General features: G+C 37.5%; 1 protein-coding gene and 1 pseudogene across 1 annotated transcript; both read left to right on the forward strand.

Annotated features, from left to right (window-relative positions):
• The first annotated feature begins 7554 nt into the window (after positions 1 to 7554).
• On the forward strand, positions 7555 to 16747 carry LOC145775120 (ras-related C3 botulinum toxin substrate 2-like). The gene is made up of 4 exons (XM_082586327.1): positions 7555 to 7650; positions 10419 to 10609; positions 14098 to 14316; positions 15279 to 16747. Exons 1-4 carry the CDS (start codon positions 7645 to 7647, stop codon positions 15448 to 15450), a joined length of 588 nt encoding a protein of 195 aa, XP_082442453.1. The 5' UTR covers positions 7555 to 7644; the 3' UTR covers positions 15451 to 16747.
• On the forward strand, positions 12958 to 13450 carry LOC145775121 (zinc finger BED domain-containing protein 5-like; annotated as a pseudogene).
• Positions 16748 to 20609: the final 3862 nt, after the last annotated feature.

The following is a 20609-nucleotide window of genomic DNA, read 5'->3' on the forward strand; positions in this document are numbered from 1 at the left end:
CTTGAGGTTTCTCCCAGAGATGTTCGGATTTGAGAATTTACAATAAAATCCATATCTAAGTCCAGTCTAAATCCAAATTATAGGCTAAAAAGCATTGTAAAATATCAAAACGTGAAATTATGTGACAAAGTATCAAACTGCCTGGTTCAGATTTGTATCAAACTTTGAAATCATAAGTTACCTTTTGCAGTTTTTAAAAAATACAAAAACAAAATGTGACGTTCACTTTCTCAACCCGATTTTTTTCGATATGAAGCAGAAAAAAAATACAGTATTATCTAACTTCATTTTAAATGTCACTAAAAATAGAGTCCCATCAGTGGATTTCGGGGATAGACCGACATTATGCTCACGTGGCAGGGGTTTGAAGTCTAATGAACTATTGTGACGACCAATTATATCTCCCTGAAGACATATTTTACAATCAGAAGCTTGCCTTTAGGTTTTAGAAATCAAAAATACTAGCCTACTCCAACTACAAGTTTGAAAGGGACAAGAAGTGAAAAATTTAAATTTTTTGTTGATTTTTCAGTGTTAAAGTGTTGTCTTTTTCGAAAGAATTTGTTGGTATATCTTTTTGTTTGGCAGATATAACGAAATGAATATCGGCCACCGGATAGCGCTATGTGTTTTGTGACGTCATTGCCTGTAACCCACCTGGCAATTACACGCATTCACCTTGAAACGTCGCATACGTCATTGTGTATTTGTAAGCAGAAGATCAAGGCAAAAGAGTGACACTGCAATTCACCTTGAAATCTCTAAAGATTTCTAAAACTACACAAAAATTTTGTTTTAACCAAAAGGACGGCAACTTGAAAGCGATAAATATTTTAGCTATAGTGTGGTGCAGATGTTGTCTGTAGGATGGAGGCTGCCAAAAAAAATGTCTCCCTGGAATTCGATTCACTACTGACTGGGATCGCCATATGTATGCATGGTGTGTATTCATTGCACGTAGTCGTCACTGTGATCATGCACCCTGTTTACGATCTGGCTAAAGTCTATTGGTGTGCAGTAGGCATATGAAGGGTGGCCCGGCACTTTCTGAACAAGATCTAATTGCTGCGTGACATTTAACATCTAACAATTGTGACATTTAACAGGTGTTTAGCAGTGCACTGGCAGTGACCACGCATTTCATTCAAAAATTTGTTTATTTTTAAGTTGGTAAATTTTTATTTTAGTAGTAAAACTGGAGCCCCCTCAAAAGTGACAAAACGAAAAACTACTCATTTTTCCTTTATAATATTATGCTAAGGGAGGAAAATGTCCTTCTCCCCCTCTCGGAGCCCCTGACTGCATGCCCATATTTACTTGTTAATTCAACTACCCGTATACTTGCTTTACACCTAACATACTGCAATGGTTTTGTTAATCTAAACACCTTACTGGTAACCTTTCAGCTGTCTTTCTAAACAAGTAGGCTATTCTTTAAATATGCACTGCATAACATTTGCTAACCGTCTTCTGTAGCTGACTGTATCAGCTGCACTACAAAACTTTCTGCAATTTTAAAAAGAAGCGCATGATTAATACGGTACCAACAACCGCCCTTTCAGTGTTGTGAGAATTGGGCAATCGCTATGAGCCTTCGTATCCTCTTCTTTAGACATTCCTGGGTTCAAAGCCTCTACAAGTAGCCTATGCAAAATTCCAGCAATACCCTATTAGAGGCTTTCTCATTCCAAAGATAAAGATTCCAACCAACCATTTAGTGGACGTAGCAAGCGCAAAATGTCAAAGGGGCGGAGTGAGAATTATTGCACATGTCAGTAAGCTCGGTCATTAGGAGATGGGGGTCCTTCAAAAAAGTTAAAAAAAAACCTTAAAATTGCGCATTCTGAGAGAAGGGTAGGGGAGAGCTGGTATGGTAGTAACACTTTTTGCAAAAAATGGAACAACTCAAAGGATTTTTATTACAGACTTTTGAAAGTTTGACACTTGATTCGTATTTTCTTACGCTATACGACATGTAGTCCTTGTCTTCTCTATGTCGTCTATGTGTCACCCACGGGAAGGTGCTACATCAGAGGCACCCATTTGTTACAACCTTACCCAACAGTGGGTATGACTGTAACAAATGGGCGGTATGGTTGTAACAGCATGCTGAATGTGTTAAAATTTAAGTACAAAACAAACATACAGTTAGTAATTTTATTGAGCTAGCCAAATACTAACAAACACAAAGAAAAAGAACGAATTTGACAACATTAGTCACACTTGAATTGGTATTTTTAAAGGCGAAGCAGCAGTGTTGCAAAGCATGTAAACTAGTTTGGCTGACATGAAGTTAATTAAGCTTTTATTAGCACATCAGGAGGTACTCCACGTTCAGTTTTCCTTTTTGACCATCGTGGCATACTATGTAAAACAAAATACAAGTATTGATGTTCTTATATGAGGGTGAGCATTTTTCATGTTTAGGCTATATGGTAACAAACAATTCAAAAATATTTGCGGTATGGTTGTAACACCGTGTTACAACCATACCCAAGTGTGTCAGCCATGTTTCCTCGAGCTTAGCTACTAAACGACTTGTAATTTGAAGTCCACAAACACACCTACCGATAGCTAAAACTACAAGCAACACCTTAAACAGCTTGAACTTAACATAAATTCAAAACACTTCTGAAGCAAAACAAAATCTAGCAAAATTTGAAAAAGTTTGTTTCTTACCTGAAAAACAGATTTTTGTTGATAAAACTTTCTTGCAGAAGCGAAGGTCTTCACCAAACTGCATGCACATGTACAGACACAGACTATACCTAATGGCGTTATCACGTGACGAAAAGGTTCACCGCGTTGGGAGAAAATCACAATGTTACAACCATACTACTGTTACAACCATACAAGCTCTCCCCTACATTCAGCCTACAAATCAACAATAAAACTCTGTCGACTGATGCTGCAACAGAGCATAAAGTTTATATCAGTTACTTAAACAAAAACAGCTCTTAGAATAAATACTGATGTGTAGGTCTATAGAAGAGACTGAAGTAAAGTGTTCAATGAGGTAAGACAAGCAACTTCTGATTTTGGAAAAACTAGTCTGCAGAATTTTTTTTCTTTATCCTGAATATATTACCCACAATGCTACTTTGGTCAATATATTTGTTATGTCCAGTAAGAATCGCATTTTACAATGACATGTAACTTATTCTGTTTAGCCTGTGTCGAAAAATGCAACGTTTTTTCGGTTGCAAAAAATTGAAAAATTTTATTGCTACAAAAAAAATGCAGTGTTTTGAGCAATGCCTCGCAATTATATAAAAAAAAAACTGGCAGGGTAATGCTTCAACTTAATGGAGTTGCTCAACTTACCCCAGGTCATTGCTCAACTTACCCATAAACTTTTTTTCTGGGTAAGTTGAACAATACGCACATACAGGGCCGTGTTAACCACACCCTGCATACCCCCCCCCGGAAGGAGTGGCCCACGGCTGTTACGGGCCCACTCATTTTAGTCAGTCTAATGTTATTTGACTGTTCAAAACATAAAAAAAATACTACAGAAGCTCGATAATTAATAGCTAATTAAATCACCCAAGGCTGTATTTACTGGTTTCCAAACGTCCGACTGGGGGCCTACTTCTAACTCGGGGCCGACTCATATTTAGTTCGTACAGCGTTTTAGTTTTCGTCGCTACTTTTTGGTAGCGGTGCTACACTTTTGTTTGAGTAGCGGCTGCAGTAGATGCTCACCTCTGCTATCGAGCTACACCAGTCATTTTTATGTGAATTTTTATCTACGGAGCATAAAAATAATTGTGGCAGAGATGGCTTGCTGGCCGTAATTTAGATACCTCTGGTCTCGACGCAACATGGTAGCGAGTTCAACAGCTTATGTTTGACATGAAAAATGGATTTGCAAAGTGTAAAAGTCATGCAGTTTATTATGTAATAAAGAAACAAATTAAAGGCAATTTGCTGAATTCAAGTCGATTCTATAAGTAGCCTATGATGTCGACTTGATATGTTGAGTTTTCACAGGTTCAACCGCAGCCAGTTGTTGCATTCATACAAAGCGTGAATTTTTTTTTTCTTTCGCTCAACGCTCAGAGTTCAAGATGGATACTACTACATCTTGCAGGTTTACAATTTTCAATATGAAATGGATTTGTTTCCTGTCTCATCATTAGTGCGTCCGCTCCGGGAGCCGTCCACACACCCAAACACTCAGCAGGCACACCATACTTACATGGAAGATACCTACCAGGGAGGCGAGGGATTCACTACGACCGAAGGGACCCATCGCGGTAGATGGTAATCTGTGGATGTAAATGTTTGGTTATTGGCTGCCTCAAGCTGATCTGCCTGTCTCATCTTTCCTCTTGCTGATCTTAGAGCAGTCTAAGAGATGGCGGGTCAAGCTCGAGAACTAGCGCGTTTTGACAAGGAGTTGATTTTAATTGAAATTGAGTTTGTTTGTGTTGTGTTTCTTCTTGTTGCCCGCTTGAAGAAGGGTACCTGCGTGTGGTAAACGGGCCACTGCAGTCTGACATCTCATTGGGCGGAGATGCCAGAGAGGAGCAGCCAGAGGGAGGGTAGCTTTCGCTGACCCCAGAGTCATCTTGGAATGGGCCGCTGCAATCCTGTCATCCCAGGGCGAGTAGGACAACGGAAAGGGACGGTTAAAGATTTCCGCTACAATCACTCTTCCGGCATCAGGCCAATTTAGATGAGTGAGAGGGACGGGTTAAAGGTGGGTTTTTACGCCCTTGGCTGTCTAAGCTTCTTCAAAGATGATCTACGACCGTACTGTGCTAGTGAGATCCACCGCTGCAATCAGTCATCCCTACCACCGAGGACGACTGAGAGGGCGGTTGAAGAGAGGATCTCGACTGGTTCTTCTTTCTTCTGACCGTAGGAGGAGTTTTAGAAGGAGTAGAAATGTCAGATGACAAAGGAATGTTATGCTTTTGTGTTATGTCTTTTGTTTTTGTCATGATCACCCACAGGGCTTGTATGGTGGACCGTTTTGTGTTCCGTATGTATGTGTCACCTATATCCAGAGATATCTTCTTTTGGATGATGGTGTGTTTGGCGACATTTATCATGGTTAAGAGTATCGTGTTGTTCTTTTGTCCGTCAGGGAATTGATTGTAGAGGATCATGTCCTTTGTTATTTCCATGTCTTCGTTGGTTAGGTCAAAATATTGTTGTTTCAGGCGCTCCCACATTCCTAGCGCAAAGGAGCATTTGGTTAGGACGTGGGCCACATTGTCTTCAGGTTTTCTGCAGAATTTGCAGTTTGTTATTCTATCGGATTGTATTGATCTATTAAATTCTCTCCATTTGTATCCTCCATGAGCGATCCGAAAGGACGTGGAGGATAGGTAAGGTGGAAGGAGGAATTTGATTTCTTTATTTCTTAGAAGAATTTCGTTCCAAGGAATCTTTTTCCCGTGTTGGTCAATCTTGTTGATCTTCTTTTCATTTTGCGTTTTCAGATTGAGCTAGATGTTTTTATAGGAAGTATTATCCCAATCTTGTTTCAAGCCTTTGAGTTTGCAAAAGGACGTGAAGATGTCCGTATACATTTCGTTTGGATTTGGAGCATGCGGAATGCTGTTGGAGAACAAAAGAGGATTGATGTGCCTCATTTTGTAACTCAAATTAAACATGGCCCATTCGTGCCAGATTTCGGTGGCGTCTTCTAGTGAGAAGAGGTGCCGAATTCTGTTGATGCGACTTTTTGGAAATTTTGATTGTATGTCTACCATGTTGATGCCTCCATCTTTGACAGGAGGAAGTGTTTTGCTTCTCTGGAGTTGTTAGAATGGCGAAGGATGCCAGAGGAAGCCGAAGAGGATTTTTTTGAGTTCTTTGATGTGTTGTTTCGTTGGCATCAGTGCTCTACTCAGATGCAGAGTAACGGGTACCATGAGCGTGTTGATGATGGAGATCTTTCCATAAAGGGAGAGTCTTCTTGGTTTGTGGATGTCGGCGATCGTCTGTGTTTTTTTGATGGCGATCTGCCAGTTCATTTTGTTAAGTTCTGTTTTGGTTGTTCCTAACCAGATGCCCAGGATCTTGATGTTGTTCAAGATCGCAGCTTCAGGAAAGAGCTGCTGAGCTTTTTGGGCCAGATCAGGTTTGAACACCAGCATCTGGGTCTTTCCCTGGTTCACTTTCTGGCCAGACATCGTCTGGTAGATGGCTAGTTCTCTGTTGATTTCTTTGAGAGATGGTATGTCTCTTGTTATGAATGTAGTGTCGTCCGCATATTACTGAATTTTGATTGTCAGCTTGGAAAAGCGAAAACCGTTTATAAGATGGTTTTTCTCTATGCGACGGGTGAGCACGTCAGCACAGATTATGAAGTAGAGCATGCTGTGGGGGCAAAGCATGAATAGCCGATGCGTAGGCTATGCTGAGCTAATAATGCAGTGTAGTAAAAAAACTTATAAAACCGCTTTTACTTTCGCGTTGCGAGAGAGACGGCTCAGAAGCTTGTTAAAACTAACTGCAGCGAAGACTATACTAACTCTAACCTAAAAAGCTTAAAAAAGTTACTTTAATTTTGTGAAAAAGTAACCAAAAAGTAACTTTATTCAACGAAAACATGAAAGCAAAAGAAATAGCAGCAATTCAACACTTTCAAATCACACATATGTAATGTTTTACACTCTCTGGCAGGAAGTTTCTGTCAATTAAACACTTTAGTTGTTGCAGGGAAAGCAATTGGCTAAATATAGTCAACACGATTTTGCTTCATCGAAAACATTACTTTACGAGTTTTCAGGAATACACGCGATACGAACAACCATGGGCTCGTGCAAACCTAAAATCCGTAACATGGCAGAAGATATATTAAAAGTCTGAGCATTACATAGAATGTAAATTCATCTCTCCAGTAGCAATGAAAGATAAATAAATAGAGGAATTAGGCAAAAAAGTATACAAAATAAAGTGACCTAATAAATGAAAAGTAACATAAAGACACAAAAAGTGACTTTTGGTAACTTAATAACTTCTTAAATATTGACCTCACAACCATGAAATTTTGGTTCTACATTTCTTTTGTTAATTGGTACAACTAAAAAAAAGTAACTTTAATGACAAAAATCGCACAACTGATTAGGCAAAGCTTTTACTTAAAAACAGTTCAAGAGTCGGCTTAGATTTGACAAAACAGTGGTTTTTATTTATTTACGTTTTTGTGTTGGCATAAACGCCATAGGCAGGCCTATAACGAGTGTTGGTCTGTGAGGATATTTGATTCTACTGTATATCCGCTTCATGCAGGCTACCGGTAATAAATGAAGTGGTTCAGCTTGAGATAGATTTTCTTCAACGTTTAGGAGTTTATAGTTGTTTTTATAGCATATTTATGCCTAAATTGCATATAAGAGATTATTACAGCAAAAACTGATAACCTACAAGTTAGGAGCTATCTAAAATGTCATGTTACAGAAAATAATAATCATCAGGCGCAAAACTTATTCAAGTGGAATATTTTTGCTGCAAATGTTTTGGCTCAGCTTGCTGCATTGAGCACTGTATTTACAACTTTTGCATTTTATTTCTGGAATATATACAGTATAAGATATTATTTTTGCTTAAACAGCAATAAGAATATAAGCTTGACCGCTGTAAATTTTTTGCGTTGCACCGAAATTTCATTATAGCCAATCTGTCATGCAGGTAAAACAGATTATAGGCTAATTATAATTTATGTAGCTAATTGTTTGTTCCTGTTTGCATTCTAACATGGAAGCATAAGCTATGTTGCTCTTGCTTTTGTCAGAGTTAAATAACATTTCTGTAACCCAGAATAGTTTTTATAAACATATTTTACTCCAGTGATTTGTCTATATCAGGGCTTCCCAAAGTGGGGGTTTTCGACCCCTTGAGGGATCACGTAACGAACTTCGGGGGTCGCAGAAAGTATACAAATTTTACACAAAAAACTGCATATTAACACATGTGCAAGATGTTATGAAGGTTATTAACTTTATTAAGAGTTGTGCACTCAATAGGCTAGGGGCGCTAGGCTACCCGTATTTGGTAAGTTTATATAGTGAGATATGGAATAGGAGTTTAAAACCTTCTTTGCTGCATTGTAAACGTGGATTTCAAAATTAAAGCCAATGCTTTAAAAAGTTATTAGTGTTAAAAAATTAAGTCGTAATTTTTCCAATGGAAAAAAAATTAAACTTTGTCCGCTGTTTTTGTAAAGACGTTTTTGAAAAGGCTTTTCAAATTATGCTATTTGTCAGGTTTGCTTGAAAAAAGGGTAGGCTAAATTACGAATTTAATTTGTCCTTCCAAGGAGAAAATATCTATGTTTTTACATTGAAATCTAAAGTTGGAGCGTTCATCAAAAAATTAAACATCTAGAAACAAAAGATTGAAAATGATTCATGTAAAATATTCTCATTGAGGCCTACTGAAAAGTTTTTGGCTAACAATGGCGTGGAACAAAGCGTTATTTAGCCTCTGGTGATCAAGACTGTTGAAAGAGTTTAAAAAGTAGTTTCTTCTAGAATTGGACAATACCAATTTAGATTGGATCCAAAATCCATTTGCAATGCAAAAAAAGTACCGAGCACCTCTCTTTCTCATCTCAGGAAAAATTGCAGATCTATCTTTTGACTCTAAGTTGTGGCTTGAATTTTCTGGATAAAAGTGTCCCTATTTTTTTGCTTAGCTGAACGTTAGAGTGGAATATTCACCATCAGGCTATATGGCTTAGCAGTAACCACACTCCTGCCGTAAATCTCCACGTATATGTGTGTGTCAGTGTTTTCAACGTTGATAAAATACCGTTCCAGCGTAAGTAACATTGAAACCGCCTATTGACAAACATCGAGCGACGGCTAGATCTGCTTTGTGGCAGAGAGCAGTCGCACCCATCACACTGAACAAAGATGTTTACTTTTTGGTTTTGTTTCCAGCAGGCTACAAATAGAAAAGTAGTAGGCTTCGTTTAAAGTAAACCTTTCAATAGTTATCACAAATGCATATTTCGCATTGTTTATCCTTTTAACCGTAAAGGAGTCACGGAAAATTTTAGGAGATTGAAAGGGGTCGTGAGCAAAAAAGTTTGGGAAGCCCTGGCCTATATAATACTGCAGAGCCTTTTCATGCGAAATGAGCATTGTGATGGCATACCTATCTTTGTTTCTTAGCAACATGAATATTGTATTAATTACTGGTGGCAACTGTTAAAATAACACTACAGCATCATCAATGAACATAAAAATAATTTTGAAAAATATTTTCAAGAAGATTCAACAAGATTTGTTTTACCTAAAGATTGACATAATTCGATGGTTTTTAAAGAATATATTCTGTTCGGGCATAACAATGCTCTGTGGTGATAGTTAGATATTAAGCTACAATTAGGCTTTTGTTATTTTGGCATTTTAGAAGAATATCTTGTTCTGTTTGGCCACTGTTCCTAGTATAGGCTATAGCAAACACAAGATAGCGAAAACGAATAGGCCTATAAATTCGCTTTTTAATTTGCAAGCCTTCATTTAAAATCTCAAGAAAGTATTACACATCAAAATCTAACTGCTTTAGATATCTGTGATTGCGTCATAAACCTTGTGATCAGAAAGAGTGTTAAGCGTGGGCATTTCCTTGACACCTCACATTAAACGGTTGCCTCTGAACGTTAATGCGATGCTAACAGCATTTTTATGTATCAAAACTAACAAGGAAACGAAACCTCTTCTTAGTTAAATTACATTTACATTGATTCAATACTTGCAGGCTACGTATGACGTCAAATAGCAGTTGATCTTGCTATTTACAGTTTTATCTAAACGTCCACTTGGAATACTGTGTAGCATTACTGGTATTGCAGTTAAAATTGTAATTAGCCTAAAGTAATTGTGTTTTGGACTGTTACTGTGAAAGTAAAATTACTGCTTTGAAAATGGGATTATGGGACTGCTTGTGAAATGCTTGTTGTTACAAAGCTGAAAATAACAGAAAACGATTACAATGTAGTGCTGTTTTTCTTATATTTTTTTCCAAATAGCCTAAGTGGTCAATTTTTTTACCCTTTACTACTTTGAGGAAATGCTGATGGACTATTTTATAAATCGTTTTGTCGTCCCTGTCGACCAGGTAGCAGAGTAGAAGAAAACTAAACTAACAATTGTGTACTTTTGTCTATAAAGTAGCAAGCATAAAACACGGTAATAATTTGGACAGCAAGCTAAATATGAATAGATTGGAAATGTACAGCGTAGCCTAAACTTCTTTAATTTTGGAACCTTTTCTTCTGTATGCTCTTTTACAACAATAAATCAACCATTAGATTATAATTATGCATCGGGGGAGTGACCAAAAAGTGGAAAGGTCTGACCAACATTAGTAGTTGTAGGTTACGGGATTACTTTACAAATCGCCTTCGGACAATACTTGAAGATAGAAACAAATTTGCAATTTTATTTCAGACAATCCAATTAGTGGTCGTTGGGGATGGAGCAGTGGGAAAGACTTGTTTGCTGACCACCTACCTTACAAATACGTTTCCCGACGAATACACTCCAACTGTATTTGATGTGCGAATGACTCACATTTCATACGGTGATTCGACTATCGGCTTATTTCCGTTTGATACAGCAGGCCAAGAGGACTATGATCGGTAAAATAACACATTATTTTAAAGTTAAACACACAGTCGAAGCAATCAAAAGTTTAATGAAGTTTCATGTAGGTACTGAGATCATTATATTTGATGATTTTTTTTTGGACATTCGTTTTACAATAGTCCCTAGATCGCATTTTTTTTAATCATTCTTTTAAACTATGATACAGGTTACGACGTTTTCTTGTACAGTAAATCACCATAGCTTTATTTTCAAGCATATTCGGCATATAGCTGTGGTTGGCAATTGTACTGCCTGCCGTGCTAGGATATAGCTTGTTTTGGTCTAAAAAATGATTTCATTGATGGATGAATTCCAATTTATTTTTTTAAAGCGATTTAATTGATTTACTGACATATTTTGCACAAATATTAAAAAAACAGCTGTAAAAATACTAATATTATATTTATTACAAAGTAGTAATTTTTTCCCAAAAAGCAAACAGTCATGTAAGATTTCCTATTGAAAGAGCTACATCCGCTGACCGCTGTACACGTGCCATGGGTGTTTTTGCATTACATTATTTTGTCAAAACACGCCACACCATGATAGAATGACAGCTTTAGTTTTCGTACTAACGCATTAAGCTGCTGCTAGTTTACTTTTCAACCAACGCTTGATATATTCTAATACGACTCTGTTTTACGATAGCTTACAATCTAGGTCAGGGGTTCCCAACCGGTGGTACGCGTACCACTAGTGGTACGCGGGAGCTTTTCAGGTGGTACGCGAGCAGCTCTTCGTTGCATGTGATATGTAGTAGTATTGTCAAATAAAGTAGGCTTATTGCAACAATTATTTAATTTTGAGTTTCTAAAATATGCGAACAACACTTTTATTTCTTTCCGTACTGAATTCTCTGCACTCAGTAAGCTACTGTTGTCGATCTTGCTCCCTGCTGTCATTGTTATCAATGCAATGCTGCTGTGCGAACTTAACGGTGTCTGTGACGAAACTATTATGGGTGCAATGTGAATGGTGTCTGTGACGAAACTATTACGTGTGCAATGTGGTCTGTGCAATTGCAGAATTGCGTTTATTCTGATCTTGGTTTTCCGACGTGTAGTGGCTGAATCCTGAACAGCATTACAGTTTTGCCTAAATATTTGAAAATGTCGAAGCGAAAGTATAGCGCAGAACCGCAGATTATATTAAGTATGGCTTCATTGCTATTCAACATCGTGGAGATAGCTTACCTCAGTGCGTGATCTGTATGAAAACCTTTCAAATGCAGCTTTGAAACCAGGTTTGCTTAAGCGGCATCTTGAGTCCAATCATGCAGATAAGATGAATCGAGATAAGAGGTATTTTGAGCGACTTGGGGAGAACGTGAAGCGACAGCGCATGGATCACACAGGCCAGTTTTACCAAAATAATCCCGGAATTGTGAAGGCATCCTATGAAGTATCTCTTCTGAAGTTCTGATGGCCCAAAACAAAAAAGCTCATGTCATTGCCGAGTCACTTGTTTTGCCAGCAGCAAAGATATTAGTCAGAAATTTGATTGGAGAAGATTCAGTGGCAAAGTTGGATAGTGTATTGCTTTCTAACAATACTGTGAAACGACGCATCGAGGAAATGTCAGTTGATATCACTGACCAAGTGATTGCAGGAGTAAGAGATTCAAAGTTTGGATTTGCCTTACAACTTGATGAATCCACAGATGTCACAAACTGCTGCCAACTGCTTGTCTACGTCCGCTTTACACAGAACGATACTGTAAAAACGGAATTATTGTTGAATCATGAGGTGTCCACTAAAATCATCAAAAAGAAAAGAAAAGATATTTTCAACTCTTTGGATCATTTTTTTCAAGGAAAATAAACTGGATTGTGGAAATCTTGTCGGATGTACGACAGATGGGGCTCCCTCTATGCTCGGTAGAAAGTCTGGATTTCAAGCCCATGTCAAAGCTGTGTCACCTCGCGTCATAAGAGTTCACTGTTTCATTCACAGGTTTGCTCTTTGCACAAAGGTTCTTCCTGCAAAGTTGTTAATGTGCTTGAACAGGGTAGTCAAAATCGTAAATTTTGTTAAAACATCAGCTTTAAATACTCGATTGTTTAAGGTTCTTTGTGAAGATCTTGGCTCAGACCACACTTGTTTCCTCTATCACACAGAAGTGCGCTGGCTCTCTCGAGGAAATACAACTAAGCGTCTTTTTGAAATGAGGAATGAATTACTTTTATTTTTCCAACAGAAAGACCATGAATTTCAAAACGATCTGGAGGACGAGGAATTCATTGCAAGATTGGCTTATTTGTCAGATATATTTGAAGCTTTCAATCATTTAAATCTGTCATTTGGAATTATGTAGAAAAAATGTGGAAAACAAGCGCTATGGTATGTTTAAATTTCTGTCAGCCCTTGAAATGGAAATCAGTGATGAATTTTCCAGAGAAATTACCCAGCACCTCTCGCTGCTAACTGCTGAATTGCGGCATTACTTTCCAGATACTACAAACTGCCCATACATCACAGATCCTTTCTCAGTGGACCCAGCCGACCTACCTGTCGGTACAGGGGAACAAGAGGAACTGATAGACATGCTGGAGGATCAGACAGCAAAAAAAACAACTCAAAGAATGTTCTGCAATAAACTTTTGGCTTAGTATGGCTTCTTCATACCCAACGCTAGCTTCCCACGCTGTTCCACAACTACTGATTTTTCCTTCTACTTGGGAATGCGAGCAGGGATTTTCTTTTCTTATGAACATCAAATCAAAAAATCGAAACCGAATATGTGCCCCTGGACATGACTTCCGATGTGCTATTAGCAAAGTTATGCCACGCATCGATCAACTGGTGAAAGATAAACAAAAACAAAAATCTCATTAAATTTAGTTGTATTGTGTTTGGTTGTGTCTTTTTCTTTGTTATTCTGATGCGTTCTGTGCTGTGTGGTGTAATGGACTCTGTGAAGTTTTGTTGCTACTTTTGCTACTTTCGCTGACTTTACATCCAGATTCATCATCTTGCAAATAATTTAATATTGGATGAAATTAGTTGTTTTGAAAATAGTGGTACGTGTTGACAATCCATGGTGGCTAAGTGGTACGAGATCATAAAAAGGTTGGGAACCCCTGATCTAGGTCCTACTGCGACTTATTAAAAATAACTTTCTAAAGTTTAAAATACTTTTTTCATAGCATCCTGGAAGCTTACAGGCTCATACTAAACATTTTAATTATTTAAATATTGAGTTTTGCTTTTAACAGCATGATCGTTGTTTAATTTACAAATGTAAATACAAACGACTTGTTTTATTCTGATGTTGCGGGTTTGCTGTCGTGGTAGCGGTTTGTCACTTGCTTTCGGAACATAGTTCCCTGGTCAATTACAATGACTAGTGCTGTTAGAATCAGAATGTCGTTACCATTACCACCACAGAAAACCCGCAGCATCAGGCTAAAACAAGTCGTTTGTATTTATATTTCCGAAGATTTTTAATTACAGTTTTGAGACTATTCAATTTTATTTTTCAGACTTCGACCTCTTATTTCGTACCCAGGCACAGACGTATTTGTGTTATGCTATTCTATAGTTTCTCCTACATCTTACGAAAACATACAACAAAGATGGATTCCAGAATTGACACATCATTGTCCTACTGTGCCGATTGTACTAGTTGGAACGAAATTAGATCTTCGAAGCGATGCACATATTGTGGAGCAATTGGAAGAAAAAAACTTACAACCAATTTCGTGCGTAAATTTTTTTTGTTAAATATATTTAAGTTACGTTTTTATTTTGAAATACGACAACTAATCTATGTATTTTTTAAAACAATGGTTTTCAAACTTTTTTATCTGGCAAGCTTTCTTTTCTTCCTTGAAGTAATGGAGGACCCCATCAATTTATTTTTGAAAGAAAAAAAATGAAAAAACAATTACGGTACAATAACTGATGTAGTGTTTATGTACATAGACCTATAGCCTTGAAATCAGTGCAGTGTATCCTTGATTGCCCGGCGTCCGTGGTAAGAAAGAGTAAAAAGCAAACCCAGTCAACTTAATTGTAAAGCACTGAAGCGTTAACCCTTGGGATGTGGGTACAAATCTTTTCCTATGCTCTGTCTGAAGATTTGTTTTGATAGAATATGTAACTCACATGGCTTTATATGTCACATATGTCTACTGAAAGTGTCAGAAAAAGTTACAAAGCAATGTTGCATTTGACACATGGTTTAAACTTTTTTTTTTGCCCCAAAAACAACACAGCATCTTGAGGTATCATAGACTTTCAAAGCAGTCTAGCTACTTCAGTTAGTTCACAGCTTTAGTCATTGCTATCTATGTCTCTGTTTTCTGGATGAGTCGAAGGTTGTTCTGATGTCTTGCAGCAATTTACAGCAGTTTAATTTTTTTCATTGCAATGATGCTATAGTAGAAAACTATAAACTCGAACTTTCTGGAAGGTTTCACACCCCTCAAAAAACTCTTCTTAGGCTGAACCTGCATTCCGTATGCATTGACGAATTTCTATCACTTTAAAAGGTTTGTCGCTATTAAAATGGGCCAGAGTTTAATATCAGTTGGATTCAGACTACCTGTTCATTAATTGGATGAAGTTCAATAACGCCACAGCATAATGAAGCATATTTTTTTGTTTGGTAACAACATGCATACAACACAGCAACATACTATACAATATACTTGTTATACAGGAAGGAAGATGGAGCTAGGTTAGCTAAGGAAATCCATGCAGTAAAGCACCTGGAATGCTCTGCATTAACCCAAGATGGTCTTCGAGATGTATTCAACGAAGCTATAAAAGCAGTTGTAGGACCTGCGAAGTCAAAAGGACCTGCTAAAAAAGGAATTTGTCATTTGTTGTAATCTCATGTTTGTTTACACAAATATTTTTGAATTTGTCGTATTATTTTGTCACAACTTTCACATTCACGTAGTTAACCATGTAAAAACAACATACTGTACTGTAGTTTCTGTGTGTTTGTTTGAAGCAGTGGCGTACCTTGAAAGAAAATTTTAGGCTGACAAATGCAACTGTTGGGGGGCCAACATATTTGAAATATAGAATGTGTTTAAAAATATACTTACTGAATGCAGCCAAACATTTATGAAACGTCATTTAACGTGCAATAAAATGTCATCAAAACGTTGTAATAGCATTAAAAACTCTTTTCTTTTTCTGCACAGAAGATAAAATTGTAGGGGGGGATTCCTACAAGCCTCCCCCCTGGCTACGTCTCTGGTAAAGAAAATATTATGCCACAAGTGTATTAGCCTCCGTATTACAAGATATCCATCACACATTTAAGTTGAAACTTCCGGAGAAAATTCTGTTCAAACGAAATTAAATAACTCGTGTTCAAATTCTATTTACTGTGGCCTACTTCTTTTGCAATACACTTCTGTTTGCATTTTGTTTCCTACGATTGAAATATTTCCTAGGTAGGCTACTGTAGAAAGATTACTGCAGTAATATGTACATCTGCAGGAGATTCTGTTATCGTGGTGTAATCTCCCAGATGCATTATCATCAGATTAAACATTCGATGGTTCGGAGTATTTATATTACCAGTGGACTATTAAGTTTTGCTACTGAAATTTGTAGACATCGTTATAAAACCGTTCATCCAAAGTCTTGCTCAATCTAAGTATTGCTCGTATGTAACTTAAGTCATCTAAGTTGTTTAGTTATTTTAACTTATTGGGTTAGTTTTGCATTTCCTTGCGTTTGATTGAGCTATATTAAATTGTTGCAATATAGTAAATACACAATAGCCTATAGTTTTTGAAACGTTTGCTGAACAGGAGTTTAGTATCTACATTTTGGGCTCTTTATTTTTTGATTAAAGCATACCCCTATGACAATTCTCTGGTTATCAGCCTACAACCTGGAGCCATACAAGAAACTATCATTTCAACAGCGTAAAAACTTCCAAAGCACAGAATTGTTCGTTATATAGCCTACGTAGCCTACCCTACTGGTTTGGTGTGTTTGTACGCAAACCATTGCACCTGGATCCTGTATCTCCAGCCAATAACGTCATAAAATTTTTTTGACCAATCAGAATCATTTGAATCAAAATCCCTTTGATTAGGCTTTTTAAGTTATGACAAAGAAACTTTGTTAAAAAACGTTTTTTTCATAAAGAATAAAAGTTGCGAACATGAAGTCGAACTTGCAATACTTCGGACTCGAATTTAAAAATAAAAATTTCCACAATTTTTTTTCAAAATGAACGATTATTTTACTATTACATTAACTTCAGAAATAAAATTTGGAAATTATATGTACCTTCCACCAATAGTCCAATGGCCACTAGAGCAATCACCGGTTTGTATTGGTTGGTTCCGATTGTTGAACTACTGTTTGGTTTGCTTGGTCTTGAATCTTTATCCTCGGACTGACAAAGCCTTAATAGGTTATTCCTGGCAGTTTCGCATACTTGTAGAGGCTTTTGACGCAGTGCCGGTTTCCGAGATTGGCAGAGTGAAGTTTCCGATTGTTGAAGTTTTGTCGCCGGGAAATTATTCCATTCACTAGGTGTCGCTGAATGGAGAGCAGTCCTGAAATGTGTTGGTCAAGCGCACACCTCGAGAGTCGAACTTACGCCGTGTGATCTTGAGCCGGGCGCGTAATCACTGAGCTAACAATCGATCATTCCATCCATTAGGCGCCGCTGAATGGATAGCAGTTCTAAAATGCGTTGCTCAAGTGCTCTTCGTGTACGAAGTCGTGCGCTCAACCACTGAGTTTAATGGGCAGACCTGGCCGGCTGTCCATTTAAAGTTTGGATCAATATCTTTATTAATTAAAACGTTGTATCAATGTAAACTTATTGCAATAGACTGTAAAATAAATTGCGTTTTTCTTTGTAGTCGTCTGGTTGAACAGTTGTAATTTACTTCATGGATGATATATGTTCATGTATTTCTTGAATTTTGTACCAGTATATTGTTAGAAATTGTGGCAGAACACCAATTTAAGATTTAGGCTTGCAGCTTTTGATTTTAATTTTAATATTATGTAACCACCTATTTAAAATAGAATTTTTATGCGTGTTGATAATATCGGAGTTTGCTTTGTTTATTCGTTTTAGGTATTTTTCAAATTTGTTTTTTACATGTAGAGGCTACAAGTGATATCTGAAGATGCTATCGCTATAACGAAATCGATTCTTAATTCTCTGATATTAGTTAGACTCGTTTCTAGCACTAGTTGCAACGTTCATCTGATGAAATTGAAAGTAAAATTAACAACAAACAAGATGGTTTATTGCTTCACTGACGTTTCGCGCACCATGACAATGCGCATCCTCAGAGCGAATAACATACAAATAAAAATTTCACCAGGTTATATACTGCAGTGCGATTGAAGGCAAGAAAAAATAAAACACGCAATATTCTAAAAATTGGCCAATGATGTGTGAGCGGTTACTTTCCACGCATATAACCTGGTGAAATTTTATTTGTATGTTATCCGCTCTGAGGATGCGCATTGTCATGGTGCACGAAACGTCAGTGAAGCAATAAATCATCTTGTTTGTTGTTAATTTTACTTTCAATTTCATCCGATGAACGTTGCAACTAGTGCTAGAAACGATAATTGTCCTGATGAACACCCAAACTTTTCAGTATTCAAACTTTATAGTTAGACTGTTGTGCAAATGCCAGCATTTGATGAATGCAAAATAGCAGTACCATCTTTATAAATTAGATGATGTTCGTGCAATATGGCAACTATTTTATCTTTGTTTAACAAGCTTATTGTTCTTTTGTCACGGTTAGCCACACATTGGTTTTACGAATAACGACACGGTTTATGTCACGCTTTGGTTATTTTATTGTTTTGTGCTCGACCAACCTTTAGAAATCCATTGAAGTGGAACCTGTGGCATTTCTGTTCCGTTCCTCGCCAAAATTAGCTTTTCCGTCACAAAGAACAGCAACTAAAGCTACCGCGCGACATCTGAAGTGGAAAGGACTTTGTGAAAGAGTTATTTTCAATTCTTGTAAGATTATGATTGAACAGGATTGTTACAATGTTTTAGAAAAAGTAGTGATGCTGCAGACTTAGGCGAATCAGTCATTGTGGATAAGTTACAACTGTTTTGATTAAGTTATAAAACCACCCGTGGGTTTATTATGTTTCGGACTTTGACTATAATAAAATTAAAACCGTTAATGATTTTTTGTTTTAGTCAAAGTCAAATTGTTCAATTGTTTAAAATTTTTATTTTTACCTAGTGGTGACTCGTAAGTATTATGTACAATATCTTGTGTGAACACCTACAGCATAATACTTTAATATGTATCTGAGAATAACAGATGCGTACTAGGCTATAATGTCCTGTATTGAAGTAACCAGGTTGTTTCAGATAAGAGATACAAAACAAGACATTGTTCATAATGGCGACGAGCTATCCCTAATTCCCACTAAGTGCAAGCCACAACAGCGTATGTAGTTAGGTAGAAGGAAAAACTGATTATATCAAGGTAGCTTTTACAGACTGCTAACATCAATTGAACAAACAATTATAAAACAAAGATGACGCAATGTTAACATCCTGAAAATCTCCAGCAATAACCTACGTACCCGGTATCATCGTAATGAAAGACGTGATGACGAACAGTGGTGGTTGCAAACTGCACCACAATGACAGAAAGCAGGTTAGGTGGGCTGGTGTGCTGCTGGCGAAAAACGACATAGCGACTTATTTAGGCTTATGTCTCTACGTGAATTGCTGTATTGATTTCTATTTACAGTAACTCGTCTGAGATAAAAAGGAAGTAGTGTAGTCTACTGGGTAGGCTATGACAAGCGATATACCAGCACGTTAATGAATGGGGAAAATAGTGAAACCTTGAAGGATTAATACTTACATAAACAGTTGTTTAATTAGTACGGTGAGCAACAGTTTGTAGCGATAGAGCTCCGTGCTGATTTCTATATATTCATTTCCAACGGCAATCAACAGTCAGGGGCGTAGCCAGCACAAAATGTCGGGGGGAGGGCAAAGAAGTATTTTTGCACATGCGAGTGAGCCCTTAAACGAGTTACCGAAGGTGGAGCGCCTAAAGGGAGCCTGGGGAGGCCTTTCCCAGAAAATTTAAAAAAAAACCCTTAAAATTGCCCCTTTTGTCAAAAGCTCGAGGACAGTTAAACACAGAGATAACTGGAAAGAACTGTAAGCCTGATTAACGAATACGGCCTTTGTAATTACGGAAAAGCATATCGTACTTTTTTTGGGAAAAACTTGAAATCACGGAGTTTGTCAAGCTAAATGTATTTAAATAAACCGATTCTTCTGATTTGGTGTGATATTGTTTACTTTATTTGTCAAGCTAGGTTGTTAATATTTTAAAAAATTTGGTTTTATTTCTTTAGCTATATTGTACCCTACATCACACACGAATTACAGGGGTTAGAAAGCTGTGGAGTGCATGAACGGCGTTAATGCAGTGTATTGCGTGGGCATAGGAAACCAATGATAGCCTACAAGACTTCAGCAACTTTGTCACCTTTAGCCCTACGAACAGTCGTAGGAATTCCTCTCTATAGAGCAGCGCACTGCTCATAATCATGTGATAATTCAAGGTTTATAGTCGAAGGGGCGCCACTCCGCTATCGACGGCATGTCTTTAAGTGTTCTGCCAAAAACACAGACTCATACTTTTGAGCGGTGTCGAGCCGGCGCCTATCGAACGTCGAACCAGGGCTCTCACTACTCGGCTATGCAGCCGAAGCAGGGCCTCTTTTAAGCAAAATGTAGGGGGCAATTGCCCCCCACTGAAGGGTAATAAATAATATTCTTATCGCAGATTTCAAATGAACGTTGATGCTATTATAGAAAAAGTTGTAAAAAATAAAATAACACGTTTTTCCATGTCAATTATATATCAGAGAAGTCAGCAACGAGTTGGGGGGTCTGGGGGGCGAATCCTCCGCAGCTACGAGCATCACTGATAATATTGCCCCTCCAGTGGAAATCTGTTAAAAGAGGCTCTGAGCCGAAGTGGTGTCTTTT

Source organism: Aplidium turbinatum, chromosome 8 (assembly GCF_918807975.1).
Source record: "Aplidium turbinatum chromosome 8, kaAplTurb1.1, whole genome shotgun sequence".
Taxonomy (NCBI): Eukaryota; Metazoa; Chordata; class Ascidiacea; order Aplousobranchia; family Polyclinidae; genus Aplidium; species Aplidium turbinatum.